Source organism: Carcharhinus amblyrhynchos, chromosome 11, assembly GCF_965287045.1.
Source record: "Carcharhinus amblyrhynchos chromosome 11, sCarAmb.v2.hapA, whole genome shotgun sequence".
Lineage (NCBI taxonomy): Eukaryota > Metazoa > Chordata > Chondrichthyes > Carcharhiniformes > Carcharhinidae > Carcharhinus > Carcharhinus amblyrhynchos.
Window position 1 is genome coordinate 6078028 of NC_137334.1, and position 21269 is coordinate 6099296.

Genomic DNA, 21269 nt, shown 5'->3' on the forward strand with positions numbered 1-21269 from the left:
ATGAATGCGGTGATAAAGGGGGAAGTGTCGGTAAGGTTGGGCGTGCAGCCCATTAAGTCAATTTGAATACTTGCAAATGCACTTAAATGACCGTTGCGCCCTTTTCGGACACTGTCCCAATCATGGCCATTTTCAGACCTTGGTAAAGGGGGAAACGGCGCAGGCGCGGATCACACTACTCACCTCACGCCCAACTTTACCAAGTTTTCGTGCCTGAAAATGGCACAATGCAATGATAAAATCGGGGCCAAAGAGTACAATGACAATAAATATATGTACAGAAAATGCTGGAAATACTGAGAAGGCCTGGCTACGTCTGTGTATAGGAATGGAGTTACCAGCTCCGATTTCACAGTCCCAATAGCCTGCAGATGCTGAACACAGCACAGCAACTTCCAACATATACACTAGTGGTGTAAACTGGAAGCTGCAAGTGGATCTTATTGGGCTCCAGAGCAGCCTCAGTGATGATCCTACCAGGCTTCTTTGTAAACATAGAAATATAGACACTAGGAACTGGAGTAAGCTATTCGGTCCTTTGAACCTGCTCCACCGTTCAATACAATCATGGCTGATGCTCTATCTCAACAACACATCCGGAGCTCTCGCTGTACCCCTTTACACTTTGAGTCTATCTTTTCCCTTCTTAAATAATTTGTGATTTGCCTCTTCAGCCTTCTGTGGTAAAGAATTCCAAAGGTTCACCACTCTCTGAGTGATGAAATTTCTCCTTGCCTCAGTCCTAAATGGCCTACCCTGAGACTGTGACCCCCTTGTTCCAGACCCGCTCAGCCAGAGGAAGCAATATCCCTGCATCTGGTCTGTCCAGCCCTATCAGAATTTTATATGTTTCAATGAAATCCCCCCTCATTCACCTAAATTCCAGTGAATACAAGCCCAGTCGACCCTATCTCACTTCGTATAACAATTCTACCATCTTAGGAATCAGCTTGGTGAACCTTTGGTGCGCTCCCTCTATAGCAAGTATGCCCTTTCTTTGAGAAACGTAAAAACATAGAAGTTAGGAGCAGAAGGAGGCCATTCGGTCCTTCGACCCTGCTCTGCCATTCATCACAATCATGGCTGATCATCCAACTCAATAGCCTAATCCTGCTTTCTTCCCGTAACCTTTGATCCCATTTACCCCAAGTGCTATATCTAGCAACCTCTTGAATACATTTTAGTGTTTTGGCATCAACGACTTCCTTTGATAATGAATTCCACAGGCTCACCACTCTTTAGGCAAAGAAATTACTCCTCATCTCCATCCTGAATAGTCTCCCCCAAATCCTCAGACTATGACCCCGGTTCTGTACACTCCCATCATCGGAGACATCCTTCTTGCATCTATCCTGTCTAGTCCTGTTAAAATTTTCCTCAGAAAAGGAATCCAAAACTGTACACAATACTGTACTCTAGATGTGACCTCACCAAGGCCCTATATAATTGCAACAACATGCCCCTACTCCTATACTCGAAATCTCTCGCAATGAAGGCTAACATACCTTTTGCCTTTTTTAACTGCCTGCTGCATCTGCATGCTTACCTTAAGCGACTGGTGCACAAGGACCCCCAGGTCCTGCTTCATACTCGCCTTTCCCAATCTACAGCCATTCAGGTAATAATCTGCCCCTTGTTTTTGCTTCCAAAGTGAATAACTTCACATTTATCCAAATTACACTGCATCTACCAATTGCTTTGCCCACTCACCCAACCTGTCCAGATCATGCTGAAGAATCTCTGCATCCTTGTCATAGTTCACCTTCCCACCCAACTTGGTATCGCCTGCAAACTTTGAATGTTACATTTTGTTCCCTCATCCAAATCATTTATATATATTGTGAATAACTGGGTTCCCAGCACCGATTCCTGTGGCACCCCGTAGTTACCCCACAGTCCAAAACTGCCTAATACACCAGGTGTGGTTTCATCAAGGCCCTGTACAACTGCAGTAAGACATTCTTACTCCTGCACTCAAATCCTTTTGCAGTGAAGGCCAATGTACCATTTGCCTTTCTTACAGCTTGCTGTACCTGCATGCTTGCTTTCAGTGACTGGTGTATTAGGACACCCGGGTCTCTTTATACGTCAACACTTCCCAATCTGCTACTATTTAAGTAAAGTTTATTTATTAGTTAGAAGTAAGGCTTACATTAACACTGTAATGAAGTTTCTGTGGAATTCCCCTAGCCGCCACACTCTGGTGCCTGTTCGGGTCAGTGCACCTGACCAGCATATCTTTCAGAATGTGAAAGGAAACCAGAGCACCTGGAGGAAACCCACGCAGAGATGGGGAGAATGTGCAAACTACACACAGACAGTGACCTACGCCTGGTGCTGGGCAGCAGCAGTGCTAACCACTGTGCTACTGTGCCATGTATTATTAAATAATACTCTGCCATTCTGGCTGTTCATCCAAAGTGGATAACTTCACATTTATCCACATTATACTGCATCTGCCATGTATTCTCCCATTCACTCAACTTGTATAAATCACCTTGAAGCACCTTAACATCCTCCCCACCACTCACCTTCCCAACAAGTTTTATATTGTAAGCAAACTTGGAAATAATTGTTTTGGTTTCCTGATCCAAATCATTGATGCATATTGTGGACAGGTGGGGCCCAAGCACTGATCCCTGTGCGAACCCGCTAATAACTAACTGCCTGTCACTTTGAGAAAGTGGCAGCCACCCATAATTGAGCAATTTGAGCTGATGTCCTGAGGCTATATTCATTTTCATAGGTATTCTTTAGAGCTGATGTGAGCAGGCACAGAACCTACCTAAGCATGCATCCATCAATAGCAAAGTATTGAGTGAAGCAGCAAAGCTTATGATTTAGTGGTTGTGTTGGATTTAATTATACATTTTTGCTACAATTTGCAGTAAAAATATCACAAGTTAAAATCTTGAGATTCTATGTTGCAAATTGGGTTGAAAAGATTTTTATTCCATCTTTACTTCATAGATATCATAGAAATAACATCAAAAGAACAAATTTGGTGGAAACCATTTTTTACTCATTTACATTCCACAAAAATGGCGCAATTAGCCATTTTTTGCACATGTACAGAAAAACAATCACCCACGAGCTATTATAAACTGAAGAAAATACTTAGGAAGCTCTTACAGACACAAACAAATTGTCCCAAGAACCCCACAGTGGAATAAGGCCAGTAAAGAAGCTTGAAAGGAAATATTACTCCTCAATTTGTTAGTGGGCCAACCCCTTGAAAAAAATCATCCTCCAAGGAGCAGAGCTTGAAGTAGTTTAATGTTTGTTAGCGTCGCTAGTTGGCATACATTAACACTGCAATGAAGTTACTGTGAAAATCCTGTGGTTGCCACACTCTGGCACCTGTTTGGGTACACTGAGAAAGAATTTAGCATGGCCAGTGCACCTAACCAGCACCTGTTTGTTTGTTCAGAGAGTGATCCAGGCAAGTGTAATGAGGCGGGTAGAATCAGGGACCTTGCGGTGAAGGATCCTCTCGGGGAGAGTGATCATTGTATGGTGGAGTTTCTGGTGCAGATGGAGGACGACAAAGTGGGTTCCTGGACACGCGTCCTTTGTTTGAACAGAGGGGAGTACGGTAGGATGAGAGAGGAATTGGCGAATGTGGACTGGGGGAGCGCGTTGGAAGTTAGGTCTGCTGAGGAGCAGTGGAGGATCTTTAAGGAGATCTTTCTTGGTGCTCAGCAGAAATTTATTCCGATGGTCAAAAAGGACCGTAGGAGGAGAGGTAATCAGCCGTGGATAACGAAGGAGGTGAAGGAAAGTGTTAAATTAAAAGCGGAGGCGTTTAGAGTAGCTAAGAGTAGTGGGCGAGAAGAGGATTGGGAGAGGTTTAAATGTCAACAAAGATTGACAAAGAAATTGATAAAGAAGGGTAGGATAAACTATGAAGCTGGGCTAGCACTTAATATAAAAAAGGATAGCAAGAGTTTTTATAAGTATATAGAAAGGAAGAGGCTGGCTAGGGTGAACGTTGGACCCTTAGAGGATGAGAAGGGGGACTTAGTGGTAGGGGATGGGGAAATGGCTGAGGTCTTGAATAACTTTTTTGTTTCGGTCTTCACGGAGGAGGACGTGAATAATTTGCCGGGTGTTAGCGATGGAAAGATGGTAGGAGTGGAGGGCCTGAATGACAATATTGTTACTAGAGAGGCGGTCCTCGACAGACTGGAGGGGCTGATTGTGGACAAGTCCCCAGGACCGGATGGAATGCATCCGAGGGTTCTGAAAGAAATGGCGGAGGTGATAGTGGATGCCTTGGTGGTTATTTTCCAGATGTCGCTGGATTCCGGGGAAGTGCCGGAAGATTGGAAAGAGGCTAATGTTACGCCGTTGTTTAAGAAGGCTGCCAGGCAAAAGGCGGGGAATTATAGGCCAGTTAGTTTAACGTCTGTTGTAGGTAAAATGTTAGAATTCGTCATCAAGGAGGAAATAGCGAGGCATCTTGAGGGGAATTGCTTGATAGAGCAGACGCAGCATGGTTTCGTTAAGGAGAAGTCGTGTCTGACAAATTTACTTGAGTTCTATGAGGATGTGTCTAGGGCAGTGGATAGAGGAGAGCCGGTGGATGTGGTCTCTCTGGATTTTCAGAAGGCGTTTGACAAGGTACCTCACAAGAGATTATTGCAGAAGGTCAGGGGACATGGAGTTGGGGGTAGGGTGTTAGCGTGGATTGAGGACTGGTTGTCAAATAGGAGGTGGAGAGTGGGGGTCAATGGGTGCTATTCGGATTGGCGGTTGGTGACTAGTGGAGTGCCTCAGGGGTCGGTGCTGGGGCCTCAGCTATTTACCATTTATATAGATGATCTGGAGGAGGGAACTGAGTGTATGGTGTCGAAATTTGCTGATGACACCAAGATTGGTGGAACGGCAAATTGTGCGGAGGATGTGGAGAGTCTACAGAAGGATCTAGATAGGCTGGGCGAATGGGCCAGGAACCGGCAAATGGAATTTAATGTTAGCAAGTGCGAGGTGGTCCACTTTGGTAGGAATAATGGTAGGAAGGATTATTACTTACGTGGAGAAAAACTGCAGCAGGCGACGGTGCAGAGGGACCTCGGGATCCTTGTGCATGAGTCGCAAAAACCCAGCTTACAGGTGCAGCAGGTGGTCAGGAAGGTGAATGGGATGCTGGCCTTCATAGCGAGGGGGATTGAATATAAGAGTAGGGAGGTCTTGCTGCGGCTATATAGGGCATTGGTGAGGCCGCAGCTGGAGTACTGTGTGCAGTTTTGGGCGCCGCACCTGCGCAAAGATATTTTGGCCTTGGAGGGAGTGCAGAGGAGGTTTACTAGGCTGATGCCGGAGTTGAGGGGCTTGAGCTATGAGGAGAGGCTGAATAAACTAGGCTTGTACTCGTTAGAGTTTAGAAGAATGAGGGGAGATCTCATTGAGACATATAAGATGATGAATGGGATGGATAGGATAGAGGTGGAGAGACTCTTCCCGCTCAGAAAGGACAGTAGGACTAGGGGGCACAGCCTCAAAATAAAGGGGGGGCGGTTTAGAACGGAGTTGAGGAAGAACTTCTTCACTCAAAGGGTGGTGAATCTCTGGAATTCTCTGCCCGTTGAAGTGGTGGAGGCTGCCTCGCTAAATATTTTTAAGATGCGGGTTGATGGGTTTTTGATAAGCGAGGGGATTAAGGGTTATGGGGAGAGGGCGGGAAAGTGGAACTGAGCCACGACAGATCAACCATGATCTTGTTGAATGGCGGGGCAGGCTCGAAGGGCCAGATGGCCTACTCCTGCTCCTATTTCTTATGTTCTTATGTTTATGCTTTGCAAATTAGTGAATGCAAAATTAGACAGCTTAAAATGCACATGTTAAATTGTTTGATTTTAATCTAGCACATTAACATTGAATGACACAAGATGATCCAACTGCCTCCATACAATTTGACTTCAGTGACATTTCCTGTTCTTTTGCCTCGGCTGAAGTTTTATTCACTTCTGCATCATTCATTAAAATCTAGCTTTCTGATAGATATAAATACAAAGAAGGCAAAAAAAAGCCAAGAATTATGAGTTTAAATTGTATCTTTATGTCTTGATGACATAGGGTAAACAGAAGGGGATGTTTGAAATATATGGGCTTGTGATACTGCCAGTTAGGCAATTTGATCTTCAGAGTAGTTCGAATGAGTGAAATAGAATGCACTCACCACTAAGCACCTGTTAAGCCCATAAAAATATATGCAAGGCTGTCAGTGGAAAAGATGGCAAGAGGAGATGGCTGTTTACTGCAGACTTAAATGATATTGAAACAAAAATAAACAAAGCACTTGTAATTTTCCACTGCTGCATTTTCCAAAAGTGCTTGTGTTAGTGGTGTGCAGTATGGGTTAAAATCCTAGGTTAGACATCCATTCTCTACACATGTTTAAGGAATGTGGAGAAGAAGCATAGTTTGAATCATTCTGGATAATTTTAATGCAGTTCCAGAGTGGACAAGAAAGAAAGGAAGATCTTTGTGCTCAAACAGTGAGCTAGGGTCTGAATTTATTTTGTCATGATGATTTGCAACTCCTATTGGAAAAACTAAGTAGTTTGCCCAAGGCATTCCCCAGGGCATGGGTGTTCAAAGTTTGTTAAAGTATTCATTGTTTAAAAGTATTTAAAATTATCATAAAACACTCAGCTCACTTTGAGCTCAGATACTGAAGCAGTCCATGTTCAAATGCAACAAGATCTGGACGGTATCCAAGCTTGGGCTGACAAGTGGCAAGTAACATTTGTGCCATACAATACAAATGCCAGGCAATGACCATCACCAATAACAGACACTCTAACCATCTCCCTGGACATTCAGTGGTGTAACCATCACTGAATCCCCTGTTGTCAACATCCTTGGGATTACCATTGACCAGAAACTCAGCTGAACTCACCACATAAACTCAAGAGCAGGTCAGAGGCTAGGAATACTGTGGCACGTAACTCACCTCCTGACTCCCCAAAGCCTGCCCACCATCTACAAGGCACATGTCAGAAGTGTGATGGCATACTCCCGCTTGCCTGAAAGGGTGCAGCTCCAACAATACTCAAGAAACTTGACACCATCCAGGACAAAGCAAGCCACTTGATTGCCATCCCATCTACAATCGTCCATTCCCTCCACCACCGACATGCAGTTGCAGTAGTGTGTACTGTCTACGAGATGCACTACAGCAATACACCAAAGATCTTTAGACAGCACCTTCCAAACCCATGACGACTTCCATTTAGAAGGACAAGGTCAACAGATACAAAGAAACGCCGCCACCTGCAGGTTCCCCTCCAAGCCACTCACCGTGCTGACTTGGAAGTCTGTCGCTGTTCCTTCGTAGTTGCTGGGCCAAAATCCTGAAATTCCTTCCATAATGGCATTGTTGATCAACCCTTAGCAGAGGGACTGCAGCATTTCAGGAAGGCAGCTCACCACCACCTCCTCGAGGGCAAATAGGGGTGGGCAATAAATGCTAGCCAGCCAACAACACCAATGTCCCAGAAATGAATAAAATAAAAGAACTGCAGACTCCCCTCAAGGGGTGTTTTATCAGCTCATGATAACATTAGACAACTTGCTTTCACTATGACTGCATCTCATTGTAATGCTTCCCTAATCATTTTGTAGCCAGGAGATAAAATTCTCATGGCAGCCAATGAATGGTGCAAATTCACATTTGTCAGCTTGTTAAGCGGCAAACACAGCCACTTTATTCCTGACCACAAAATCCAGGCTGTTTTTTCAGGTGTGCTACATTTCTGTTTCTCTGTCCACCAATGCTGCCAGACCTGCTATGTATTTCCAGCGATTTTTTTTTTTGTTTCAGATTTCTAGTATCTACAGTATTTTGCTTGAGTAGTTTTATTTCTGATTATTGGTGACTAGACTTAAATAATCTCTTTATTTATTCTTTTAAGGAATGGCAGGAACAATTTACTTTCTTTGTGACATGCTGCAGCCCACAAAGGCAAAATTCCCTGCGTTTCAGATGTAATTTAAACATGGTACCCATGCAGACCTTTAGATACGATGTATTGCTTTCTCCGGTAAATGCATGTTTCTGCTTTGAACCGTGAGTACAGAAGAAGATGCTAATGGAGTAATTGTTTGTGACGAATAGCTTCATTTACCTGTGGCACTCCTCCTCCGCTTAGTGCTACATTCCAGTATTTGAGGTTTTTCTGTGACTTAAACATTACAATATTGTAAAAAAAAATTTCCATAGGAGCACTCAGTGTCTTAGATGTGTTATTGCATCATAAACCCAGTGCCAGGCTTTTATTCTGAAACCAAATAACTGGTTCAGCTACCATTGCCGTGAGCATTTGAAGTTCATTGCACAGTGCGACGGTGAATAGTTGCTAATTTAACAACCCTTTTAGGATTCCCATGAAATGCATTTTCCTAAAGCCATAGCATTAATTAACTGGTTTATCTGGAAGAAAATAGTATTTGAAAGAAAACCTACCAGTGGCTATGCTTAGAACTTTTTTTAAGCATTTTCATCAGCATTTGTTTCTACAGTTTTCTAATGGGCAGCATTCGAAAGCGTTTTTGCTCAGAATTGGTTTATAGGACAGATCTCTTTGGTGGAACACATAGTTTAGAACACACGTGCGTTTACTTCCCAAAATGTTTGTTGTAAATGATGTGTCAAAGTATAATATAAGGAACGCTCACTGTTACAATTAATTCAGTTTGCCATGTACAATTTTTAAAGAGTTCTCTGGGGTTGTGGTAAGTTTTCATTTGATCTTAAAAGTTGGCATTGAAAATACAGCAGGTGACATGAATGTTTTTGACATGTGGTTTTCTCGTAATTACTGCCCTTGTTCGTCCTGTTCATTTCATGTTAATGATAGGAAATGCCCCATTCTATAAATATACTTGTTCAATTTTGATTCCTGTTAGCAGTTGAATGCATGCTTTGCAAAGCAATTAAAAGACTAATAAAGCTCTCAGTTTTTTGGCCTTCAACGCTAAAAGCTGAGTGCCTGACTATCATATAGGAATTTTGTTTTCTGGTCTGCAACCTGTGCAAAAATGTATTACCAGTGCAAAGAAAATTGATTCACAAAATGATCTGTTAATGGAAGCAAATTAAAATAAAAGCATATTCTTCTTGTGCAATGGTTTAATATTTTGACTGTAACTTTGGCATTGTTGCTGTGTCAGTTCCCTATTTCATTGCTTGGATATTATTTATCCTGATGGAAAATGCGGCAGGACTACTTTAATATTTTTTGCTTTGCCAAGGTGTAGGTAGTGAGAAATATCGAGCATGCCTACTCCCAGCACCTCAGGCAATAACCAATTTGTTTTAAAATGGGATGATTCACAGTTAATAAGAGACCCTCAGTGCAAATATTCTTCCATTCCCAAATAAATAAACTGGCACATAATAAAGATGGTAGAGCAGGTATTGTGTTGTGGCTGTAATATGTGGGTGCTGAAGGACACCAATATGATCCAAGGCAACCACATCAGAATAATTGAAATGGAGGCTGAGCTACAGCCAGATGTATCCTCGGGAGGGAGAAAGCTATCTGGACACTTAATTCCAGAAGATGGTCACGCCCCTTAAGACAGGGCCATTTGATATGGTCCCTGGTGAGGGACAGGAGGATGCAACTGTGAGTGAGGCAGAAAAGATGAACCAGAAGAAAATGGAAGAGCTCCAGCCCTTGGTTGTCCAACAGGTTTGAGGTTCTGGCAGCTTGTATGAATGAGAGTGGGGTTGCAGGATGCATGAGCGAACTGATCATGGCACAATGGTAGAGAAACCATTCAAGTAGGGACAGACATGGTCTCTGAAACTGAGAGCAAAAATCCAGAAAGCTGTAATACCTTTGTAACAAAATGGATGAATTGTTAGCACAGATAGAAATAAATATGTGACACCCTGCTCCCACCCGCACACACCCCACACCACCACCACCACCACCCCCCCCACCCCAACAACAACAATAGTTACTTTAGGACAGAATAAATAAATGTGGCATGAAAGAAAGGTATTGAAATAATCGTAGGTGATGTTAATCTACATCTAGTTTGGGTGAATCAGAATGGCACAGGTAACCAGGAAAATGAGTTCATCAGGTGTACTCAGGAACATTTCTGGAGCCAACAGGATTAACCAAACCTGTGGTAAAGGAGCCTGTAAGTGACTGTGAACATAGAATCACTACAGTGTAGTAGGCACCAGCTCTGACATTATGTCTTACCCAGGCTCTTGTCTCCGCCCCATCCCTGTAGCCTTGTGCATTTATCCCACTAATCCATCTGACATACACATCTTGGAACACTAAGGAGAAATTTACCATGGCTAGTGCACCTAACCCGCATATCTTTATACTGTGGGAGGAAACCAGAATACCTGGAGGAAACCCATGCAGATTTGGGGAGGACATGCAAACTCCACACACAGTCATCCAAGGCTGGAATTGAATCCAGGTCCCTGGAGCTGTGAGGCAGCAATGCTAACCACTGTGTCTCTGATAGAATGTCACCTTCAGTTTGAAAGAGAGGTTTATGTCTGAGACTATTGTTATGAACCTAAATAAAAGTATATGGGCAGAGCTGGCTAATGTGAACTGGGGAACTAGGTTAAAAGGTAGGACTTTTGACAAAGGGTCATCTGGACTCAAAATATCAGCTCTTTTCTCTCCTTACAGATGCTGCCAGACTACTGAGTATTTCCAGCATTTCCTCTTCTGGTTTCAGATTCCAGCATCTGCAGTAATTTGGGTAGGACAGTGGAGTTGCATATTTAATAATTCTCAGCAAAGATTTATCCCACTGAGGAAGTGTCATGACCACATAATAGGCACTTCCTCAGTGTTTTTTTTGTAAACGTGTGGGGCATTGGAAAGGTTAATTATCGTCAGATATCTGAAAACACCAGTATGAGGTAGAAGGTAGGAGCTGACATTGTTGTGCATCGATTTTTATACTGCTGTAGGCAAAATGTTTCTGCTTGGAGATCTATTTAACAGCCCTCAATCTAGGTTGACAGCTCAATGTGGTGATGAGGGACTAGTGCTGTCTTTAAGATGAGGTATATAATTAATCCCCCATTTCCCCTTTATACTGTTTTTAAAAATTACTTTTCTGCTAAACAGAGTTATATAATTCAGGTCAGAGTGTTTTATGAGACCCGCCTGGATCATAAGTTTTGCACTTTGAATTTGGCTAGGATAAGCATGATTTGTTTCACTTCAGGTATGAGTCAAATGACCCACTAGGGAGCTTTTATCAAACAAACTCTCTTTAAGTATATAATTAACATGTATAATAAGAAAATTAGCAATAACTTTTATCAATTACAGACAAGAACAAACAACTGTGATAATGTATAACCCTTAACAAATATACCCAAGTTGTTCCAAATGAACAAAAACTTCCCATGGACAAAAGAACTCTTTCCACAGACTAATCCTCATGTCATACTGGAATTGAGTCCTTTATTGGAGAATTGAAAATCCTGACTTCCCAGCTTTGTAACTTCTAGCAGTCCTCTGGACACGCTCAGAATTGTTTGAAGTCAAAACAGCTTCCTAGAACACCAGTGAGAGACTCTGGTCAAGCCACCAACAGCAGATTTTCTACGCCAGGAAGGCAAGAAACCTTGCTTTCAGCTAACCAGCAAAACTTCCAATACCACAAAACTGTAGCTGGCCAAAACAGAAAATGAAACGAATTCAGGAGGAAGGAAAAGAGTTATCCAAAACACATGACCTTCCTCCCAACAATGCAGGGTCATAAAAAATCCCAGAGTAAAAATAAACCCTATTTAAACCACTGAAGGAGCAATAAAAAGACTTGTAGCAGATGGCCCAGCAGCAGTGAAATTAAAACAGCTTATAGCTGCAGAGAATGTTTTTTTTTAATTCTTAAAGATACACTAATGTCATGAGAAAAGATGGCTGCTACCAGTCATTTGACTGCATGGTTGATTCTTTGCCTGGGATTAAACTTCAGGAGTTGCAAGAACAAAATCTCAGCTTCAGGAATTTCACACTTTAATGTATGAATCGCAATGTAATCAGCAAAAATAGCGGAAGTGCAGAAGAACTAGTTCCCACGTCCTGAACTATCATAGAGAGATTGGAACTCATTATACAGGAAGAGATGCTAATAACTATCTTGTGTCTCTCCCAAGGGGAAACAATGGAATTCTCATCAGAAGATCAGAAATTGATTAAGAGACAATTAATCGATAATAGGTTATGTCACATGACCCAAGACTTTGGCCTTTTGGACAATTTTAAAATTACATCTTTGGGTTTCACAGGCAGCCTACTGTTTTAACATTCAACTGACAGCTACAAAGCAGCAGATTCCTCCAGCAGAACAACACGCTCATTTAGCCTGACTCTGTTTGAAGAGTTCGTAGAGTCATAGAGGTATACAGCACAGAAAAAGGCCCTTTGGCACATTGCTTCTCTGCCAGTCAAAGAGAGTGTTCTGTATCATCTCCTACAGAACTGATACAATCTTTGCATACTTATTGCATCTTGCTGTATCAGTCAAAACTGAGAGCATGAATCCTATAACTCCAGTCTTCAACCAGCTCAGCTTGAGTACCTGCATGAAAGAATTCTTCATTGGACTCTGACTTGGAACTCTGGCGCTCACGTGAACTAATATTCACTTTCTCTATTCCAACTTCCTTTCCTGTGTGTGTGGGATATGGCGAACGCTCCTTCCTTGGGTTTTGAATGTGGAAAATAACCTTCTGAGTTAATTCTAACCCAAGTTTGTTGCAGAATATTAGTAAAATTGAGTTTAGAAAAACACACCACAGCCTATTTTAGAGGAACTAATTGAAAATACCTCCTGCTTAGGGACGGGTGGTTAAGAAAGTCCATGCAGTTTGATGTCTCTCTGCTGCTCTCTCCTGTCTGTAACAGAATTCAAACCTAGAATTCCCACCTTGTCTGTATTTCCTTTTGTCACCTCTATTCTGAATCTTTATTTCACATTCCTACTTTGCTCACTCACTTTACTCCCTCCATTTCCCACTAGACTGTTGAGACAAGAACAAGCAGGGGAAAATGGGAATGGGGTGGGAATGACAGGTCAGTGAAGGGGAAGTTCAATGGAGTGTAGAATGACATCCAACTTTGGTAGTAGGGAAGAGGATGCATGATGGCAGGCCTAAAACTAACCCTTCCGTGTGGCAAATAGCTCAGTAAGAAGTCTCACAACACCAGGTTAAAGTCCAACAAGTTTATTTGGCAGCACAAGCCACAAGCTTTCGGAGCGCTCACTGTTCCTTCGTCAGGTGAGTGGAAGTTCTGTTCACACACAGGGCATATAAAGACACAAACTCAATTTAGCTCAAAATAACCTGACATGATCACATGTTACACTTACCAGTATGATATAGACTGTACGAAAAATGCTTGGGTCAAAACTTTCTACACACTGCTCCCTGATATTGATCAGAACACATTAGAAATCGAATCACCCTGGGGTAAATACCATCGCTTCAATTTGGTTTTATAGCAGTCCTTACAATTTAATAAAATTAATGATAAGCGTTGGTATATTCCTTGTGTATTGTGTTATATAGAAATATCAGAATTCTTAATATCAAGAAAAGGCCATACAGGGCAATAAAAGGACCCATTTTAACCTCAAATTCTGCCAATGCTGATCTTGGTCTAAATCCCTCCTCTCTGGAAATAGTTTGGTCTCAACCAGTTCAACTGTACACTTCAATGATGTCGCTTCACATGTGAATGTGTTTTAATTCTGGTAAAATATAAGACAGGATTTTTGATCAGCACTGGGATCAATAGATATCTGATGCAACAAATTTCAGATCAATGTACATTTAAAAATTGTGAATAACACAGCAAAACTTTTCATCGCAGGCATAGAAAACTAGATTCAGCGTGGAAAATATAGGCATGGCATCAACAGGTAAGAGCAGATAATCTGACAAAATCGTTAGCTGTTGGCTGTGTTTTGCTGTTGAACAAGTTCAGTCAGTTTGGGCAATTGAGTAGCACGCGTGCATTACTCACCCGAGGTATGTTGTTAGACATAGAACATGTTGCAAGTCAGCCATACTCTGTTTGTCCTGCCCATTTTTATCTGTGGTTGTACAGTGATGTTGATTCAAACACGCTAGCCCGTTGGCGAATTGATGTGGACATTGCCAATATTGGATTGGGGTAGCCACTGTAGGAAGTCTCTCAACACCAGATTAAAGTCCAGCAGGTTTATTTGGTATCATGAGCTTTCGGAGCACTGCTCCTTCATCAGGTGAGTGGGATGCATGATAGCAGGCTTAAAACCCACTCACCTGATGAAAGGGGCAGCACTCAGAAAGCACGCGATACCAAATAACCCTGCTGAACTTTAACCTGGTGTTGTGAGTCTTCCTTGGCAAATTGTGCATTTATTGAGATTTGTCTGAATCATGTTCGCCAAAAGGCGGCAATATTTGTGTAGGAATGTTCCCAGCCCTCAAGAACGAAAGCGTGTGAATCGTCAATCCTGATGCTGTTCTTCTCAGTGTGTCGATTATTACTTCATTAACTCCTGCAGCGTACCATAATTAAAATGAGAGACTTATTTAGTGTTATATTAAAGATTAATGCTGGAAAGTTTTATTAAACTGGCAATGCATTTCCAATTCCAAATGAACCAAGTAACCCAGAATGTGTAATCCTAGGGTTCTGAGTGTAATTAATGCTACGAGTTGGCCAAGGCCGAGGTGAATAACAGCTGAGGCTATTCAGGCACTGCATCTAGATCTCAAATTCAGCAGAGTCCGAACTGTCCACAAGATGGCAGTTAAGTAAAAAGGATGACACTGGACCTGCCTTCTTCAAGGCAGGCGGTAGATTTATATGAAGCTTAGAAATTGCTATGGGTGAGATTAGCAGACAGACACTGAACAGGTGAAATGTTCTTGTGAGCCAGTTTAGCAGAACTACTTTCTCAGTTGCTGCCAAATCATTCGCCACCCTATTAAGGGTAGCAGTTGGACTCCCAATGCTGCCAGTTTGAGGAGCCAGCAACTCTGGAGTCTCAGCTGACCCAGAGGTGGGCATTACTGAGGCAAGTAAGGAAGACGCAGGGCACCTGAAAAGAGAGTCACCCATAGTGGCACAAAAATTATTTCCGAGGAGGAAAAAGCAGCAAGACCCCTCTGGTTGGAGATGAAAGCATTCCAGCTGCATCATTGAGGCCTCAGAGGATACTTTCCCTGCCCATCAACTTCAGGAAAAGGAGTGGAAGACAGCCCTGTCTACACCAATGGGGATGAAGTGGAAATGGTTGCGAGCTTCAGATTTCTACATGTCCAGATGACCAAGAACCTGTCCTGATCCCTTCACACCAACACTATAATGACCAACGTCTTTGTTTTCTCAGGAAGCTAAGGAAATTCAGCATGTCCACTACGACTCTCACCAATTTTTACAGATGCACCATAGATGTATCACAGCTTGGTATGGCTCCTATGTTCATAACTACCAAGGGTTGTGAATGTAGCCCTGTCCATCACACACATCAGCCTCCCGTCCATTGACTCTGTCTCAGCATAATCAAGGACCCCACGCCCCCTGGGCAAACCTCCTTCCGTCGGGAAAAAGATATCAACCGATTCAAGAACAGCTTCTTTCCTGTTGCCCCCGGACTTTTAAATGGACTTATTTTGTATTAGGTTGATATTTCTCTACACCGTAGCTATGACTGTAACACTGCACCCTGTATTCTGCACCCTCTCCTTTCCTTCTCCCTATGTAACCTATGAACGTTATGGTCTGTATAGCGTACAAGAAACAATACTTTTCACTGTATCCCAATACATGTGACAATAAATCCAATCAAGTCTCAAGGGTTAGAACCACTGATGTCAATGGCCCCCTGGACTACCATAGGAAGGTTGTTTTCATGGAGTTGGCAGCTTCCCCAGGCATCAGGGGATTGGGGGGTGTTGGGGGTGGAGTGGGAAGACACCACTACCAGGAAAATGGTCTCTAATTGGAATCTTAACTGTTTAAATAGCCTGCTCTTCCCCTGGACTATAACGTATCATGATGCTGACTTTATAACTCCCACCATTTTCTCAGCCCCCCACCACATCATTTCCACTTACATCACAGGACCTAGAGAATTCAACCCAATGTATCTTTGTGATATTTGCTATTTTAATTCAGGTTATCCACTTATTTTAAATGGATTAAGCCTTCACTAAAATACTGGATGGAGAAGTACTATACAAGTTAGGAATGTGCTGATATCGTCAACAGCAACTTCTAGATGTTAAATAGCTAGTGCAGCAGGTGAAGTATTGATTGTCTTGCATACTTGTGTATTGTTACCGACATGTGACCCTCTGGTGTTTAATGTGACATATGTTGGAGTTTCACCTGCTTATTAATTGTCTCTGTATTTCTGGAAGCTTGAAAGCTCATCAGGCAAGAGATTACAGTTAAGATTTCAATTAGAGACCATTTTGTTGGCAGTGGTGTCCTTCCACTCCACCTCCAACCTGAGTTGGATGATCCTCCACGATCATAAGGATCGTACAGCAGGCTCAAAAGGCCAAATGGCCTCCTCCTGCTGCCAGTTTCTATGTTTCTATAAGCATAACTGATGTCAAGTTTCGTATAAATCAACCCTGGTCTGCCAGGTGTTCTCTTTCCGAAGTTTCCATGACCAGTGCGTTGTTCAGGTACACTGTCACTTGGGATAATCCATGGAGTATATTCTCTATGACCCCTTGGAAAATGCTACATGCTGACGGGATCTCAAAGGGCAGGCGAGTACACTGGTATCGATCTTTATGTGTATTAGTTGTCACGTACTTTCGGGAAGGCTCATCCAACTCAATTTGGAGATATGCGTGGCTCATATCCAGCTTAGAGAATGCTTGGTCACCTGGTGTACAGGTCTTCAACTCTATATTCTGCACCCTCTCCTTTCCTTCCCCCTATGTACTCTATGAATAGTATGCTTTACCTGTATAGCGCAAGAAACAATACTTTTCATTGCATCCCAATACATGTGACAATAATAAATCAAATCAATTTGGGGCTTGGGATATCTATCGCGTTTAGAAACCCAATTTAACCGTGAGCTTATAGTCTCTGCAAAGCCAATTTATCGGGTTTAAGAATAGGGATGACAGGTATGGCCTACTCCGCTAGTTTACATGCTTTATTATGGCCAGATTTTCCAGACGTTCAAGTTCTGTCTCCACTTAACTCCAACGAAGGGTATGGAACTGGTCTCCCTCTCAAATACCTCTGTGTAACATAGGGGCCAACGTAGATCTTGACCTTGGCTCCCCTTATTAATCCAAGTCCTTCTTGGAAAATTTCCAGGTCCCTGTTAATTTTGTACAGTCCCCCACGCCCAGCCTGAAGGTCTTTAGCCAGTTCAGTCTGATGTGTTGAAGCCAATCTCTCCCTATAAAGCTAGGTCCTTGTCCCTGTAAAATGATGAATAGAAGCTGAACTAATTGCTGCCTGTAAGTCACTAGGATCACCATGGTGCCTCTTATCTGTAATAGTTCTTCTGTTAGTTGACTAGTCCAGCCTTTGTGTCTTCTAAATTCAGGAACTAAATATCAGTTAAGAGGCAATCATAGGTCTGTTCGCCGAAAGCGGAGACCACAGCCCCCATGTCTGCTTCCATTTATAATGGGTGGCTATTTATTAATAGCTCCACCAAAATGGGGATGACCTTCATTGAGGAGATGCAGTTTAATTGTATCATCCCTGTTTCTGGTATTGGCCATGCCTTCAAGGTATCGTGTGGTACTGGTCTCAGCCTTTTTCCTAAACAGCACATGTTTTGCCTGTTCCTATGACTTTGCCTAAGTGGTGGTCTTTTGCAGTTCCTGCAATTGTTCATTTTCTGGGATCTACAGCCTTCTAGAATATGTCCCCTAGTATCTACCATCACTGCCATTCTTTAACTAGTGATGCAACTTGGCCTCCAATATTGCAATGGATTCTCTGATACTTTACAGACACAAATGCTCTCAATTAAGGAACGAATGTTGCACAAGTTCTCTCTCCGTAATCAGAGGGCAGTGCAGTCTGACACCCCCTGTAGCTCCCGAGCTCCTTTCTCTGTGTTCTCCAGTGATAGAGCTACCTCAGTGGCCTTTTTTAGATCCAGGTTGGGTTCTAGAATCCCTATAGTACATTCAGCCCATTGAGTTTGCACCAACAACAATCCCACAGATTTACTCTGCTAATCTCTCTGACATTCAAGGGGGGATTTAGAGTGGCCAATCCATCTAACCCACACATGTTTGAAATGTGGGAGGAAACCCACATAGACACGGGAAGAATGCGCAAACTCCACAAGACCAGAATTGAACCCAGGTTCCTGGTGCTGAGGGGCAGCAATGCTAACCACTGTGCCACAGTGCTGCTAATATTTTTTTAAAATTGTCATATTGTTAATTCCACAGACCAAACTGTCTCGTAACATGTCATTCAGCAGTGGCACAAACTTATAATTCTCAATTTTCACAACCCGGTCAAAAATTCAGTGACTGAATCCCAGGGATTCATACTTCTTTGTTAAAGGGGTATCGCTGGAGTATCAGAGTAGCCTTTTACCAAGTCTACTAACTCGTTAAAGGTTTTCGAGCCAGAGGCATCTGTATAGGTCAGACTTTTTATAACTTTGAATGTTGGCACCCCGCATGTCATCAGCAGGATTACTTTCTGCCTTTCATCTTCCTTAATATTTTTAGCCTGGAATAAGTAGTGCATGCGCTCTGGTTATTGAGACTGATATTCTCTGTTTGCATCATAGGTTTCAAGTTTAATAAAGAGAGGCATTTTTTCTTACTGGAGGAGAATTACTTGTCTTGATGATGAAGGGAAGACAAAATTTGTTTTCCTCCTCATCACCAATGTAGTAATTTCACCGAGGCCAGTTTTACATCACCAATAGCCTTTATTTATACAAGGCATAAAGCACCGGTTTTTACTGCTACAGTACACAGGTCACGGCCCGGAGATCATCTTTACCCGATCTGGGTTAGTTTTAAATTCCTACTGTTCTTTTCCTATTAGGTGAGCCTTCGTTCACTCAACAGGGAAATTCATACTCTACGAGGCCAACAGGGAGATTTATTGATGATCCCCTGTAACTTCCGTAGCCATCATAACATTAGAAAGTGCATCTGAGGAATTTATAATGGAAAACAGGGCTATGACAAATGTATTTTGAACAGATATTTTGCCTCTGTCTTCACTATAGAGGACACAAGTAATATCCAAGTAATAGCTGTAAAGGGAAACTTATGGATATGTGGTAACTACATTACGAGAATGCGTTTGATATAGTGCCACATCAAAGGTTATTGTATAAGTCACGGTGTAGGAATGAATTGAAGATTGGTGGCTAGCTAAGAGGAAACAGAGTCGGCATAAATAGGTCTTTTTTCTGGTTGGCAGGATGTGACAATGGTGTGCCACAGGAATCAGTGTTGGGGCCTCAACCTTTTATATAAATGACTTGGATGAAGGGAATGAAGGTATAGTTGCTAAATTTGCTGACAACACAAAGATAGGGAAGAAAGTAAATTGTGAAGTGTACATAAGGATTCTGCAAAGAGACAAAGATAGGTTAAATGAATGGGCAAAACTCTGACAAACAGAATATAATGTGGGCAACTGTGAAATAGTTCATTTTGGCAGGAAGAATAAAAGAAAAACTTATTATCTAAATGGTGAGAGATTGCAGAGCCCTGAAGTGCAGAGTGATCTGGGTGTCCTATTGCATGGATCACAAGGCCAGTATACAAGTATAGCAAGTAATTAGAAAAGCTATGTTATCATTTATTGTGAGGGGAATTGATTACAAAAGAGTTTATGCTTTAGTTGTATAGACATTTGGGAGACCACATCTGGAGTATTGTAAACAGGATTGGTCTCCTTATTTACAATAGAGTTTACAATGGGGTTATTAATACAACATTGGATCACACTAAAACTGAGGGTTCATCCACGACTAAGGGTCATCCAGACTCAAAACATTGGCTCTATTCTCTCTCTGCAGATGCTGTCAGGTCTGCTGAGATTTTCCAGCATTTTCTGTTTTTGTTTTATTTCAAGAAGTTTGGTTTACTCTATCAACACTTCTAAGGGAACTAAGTGGTATAGTTCATTAGACACAAGCTTTGTAACCCCTGGACTGACTCAAGTTGGTGGGATGAAAGTCCTTAGTGGCATTAACAGTCCATAAATGAAGACTAATCAAGCAATGGGTGCTTTGTGCACAGGGCTTGGGAAATCCAAATGTAAATCTGGTGGTTTTGACATACGACTTTCCTAATTGTCATTCTCACTTAGAAGAGCCACAGGAAAACTACTAAAGATAATAGAAGCAATGGACGTTGAACCATGTTGTTGGAGCAAAGAGAACTTAATTGTGATTGGGAGATTCCATGCCTTGCTGCTAAAGGAAAGAATTCCTTCAGCACCAACATCGTTCAGCTTAATTCATTCACCATGCATTGACACATCATAGAACCCCCTCAGCGTGGATAGAGGCCACTCGACCCATTGAGTCTGGACCTGATCTTTCTTTCGCACTTCTGAATTGATTGTAACAGGGTTTTTTGTTAAGGTTGAAGGCATTAATTCAAAGATACTTTAAAAAAAGGTAAACCGACATCCTGACTTTCGCGTGCACATGCACAGATATGCAAAATTACTGTTCTGCAGTAGGAGGTTATCCTTGGGCCCAGTTGGAATTCATTAATAAAAACATCAAGAGTTCACTGTTTGAGTCCAGGTGTGTATCCGTGGCTGAGGCAGAATCCTTTCCCACAGTGGTCTTGAAATTCCAGTAGAGTTGAAGCTAATGTAAACTGCAATTTCTGGAGACAGTCTCCAGTAATCCATCTTTTCCAGTGTGATTCTTTACCAGTATAATTGTCCCTGATGTTATTTTTGATGAAATTTTTCCATCTCTGTGGTGGCTTCCAAAATTTATCAGTGATAGGGCTTTGAATTCGAGAAAAACAGGAGGGACACCCTGTTACTGCTCCATTTCTTCCAGACTCCTGTTTTTAGCCAGTTGGGTGTTGTACCAAAAGATATTTAAAAATGATTACTCTGGTCGTATGAACTGTCTCCCCATAGTGATTTCATATCAGGACAGGCCTTGATTACAGTTATGGCTTATGTGATTAACGTCCAAGCTATTAACCCCTGAATAATCTGTTCTCCACCTTGATGAGATAGGAAGAACATCTATATGGCCATTATCCC

At 42.2% G+C, this 21269-nt stretch overlaps 1 protein-coding gene across 1 annotated transcript in view; it reads left to right on the plus strand.

Moving 5' to 3' along the window:
• lancl1 (LanC antibiotic synthetase component C-like 1 (bacterial)) overlaps positions 1-9142 on the plus strand; it is a 36896-nt gene extending 27754 nt beyond the window's left edge. Inside the window, exon 9 of the mRNA XM_080198495.1 lies at positions 7920-9142. Coding sequence (XP_080054621.1) covers positions 7920-7996 — 77 coding nt within the window. The 3' untranslated portion in view covers positions 7997-9142. The remainder of the gene's footprint in view (positions 1-7919) is intronic.
• The last annotated feature ends 12127 nt before the right edge of the window (positions 9143-21269 follow it).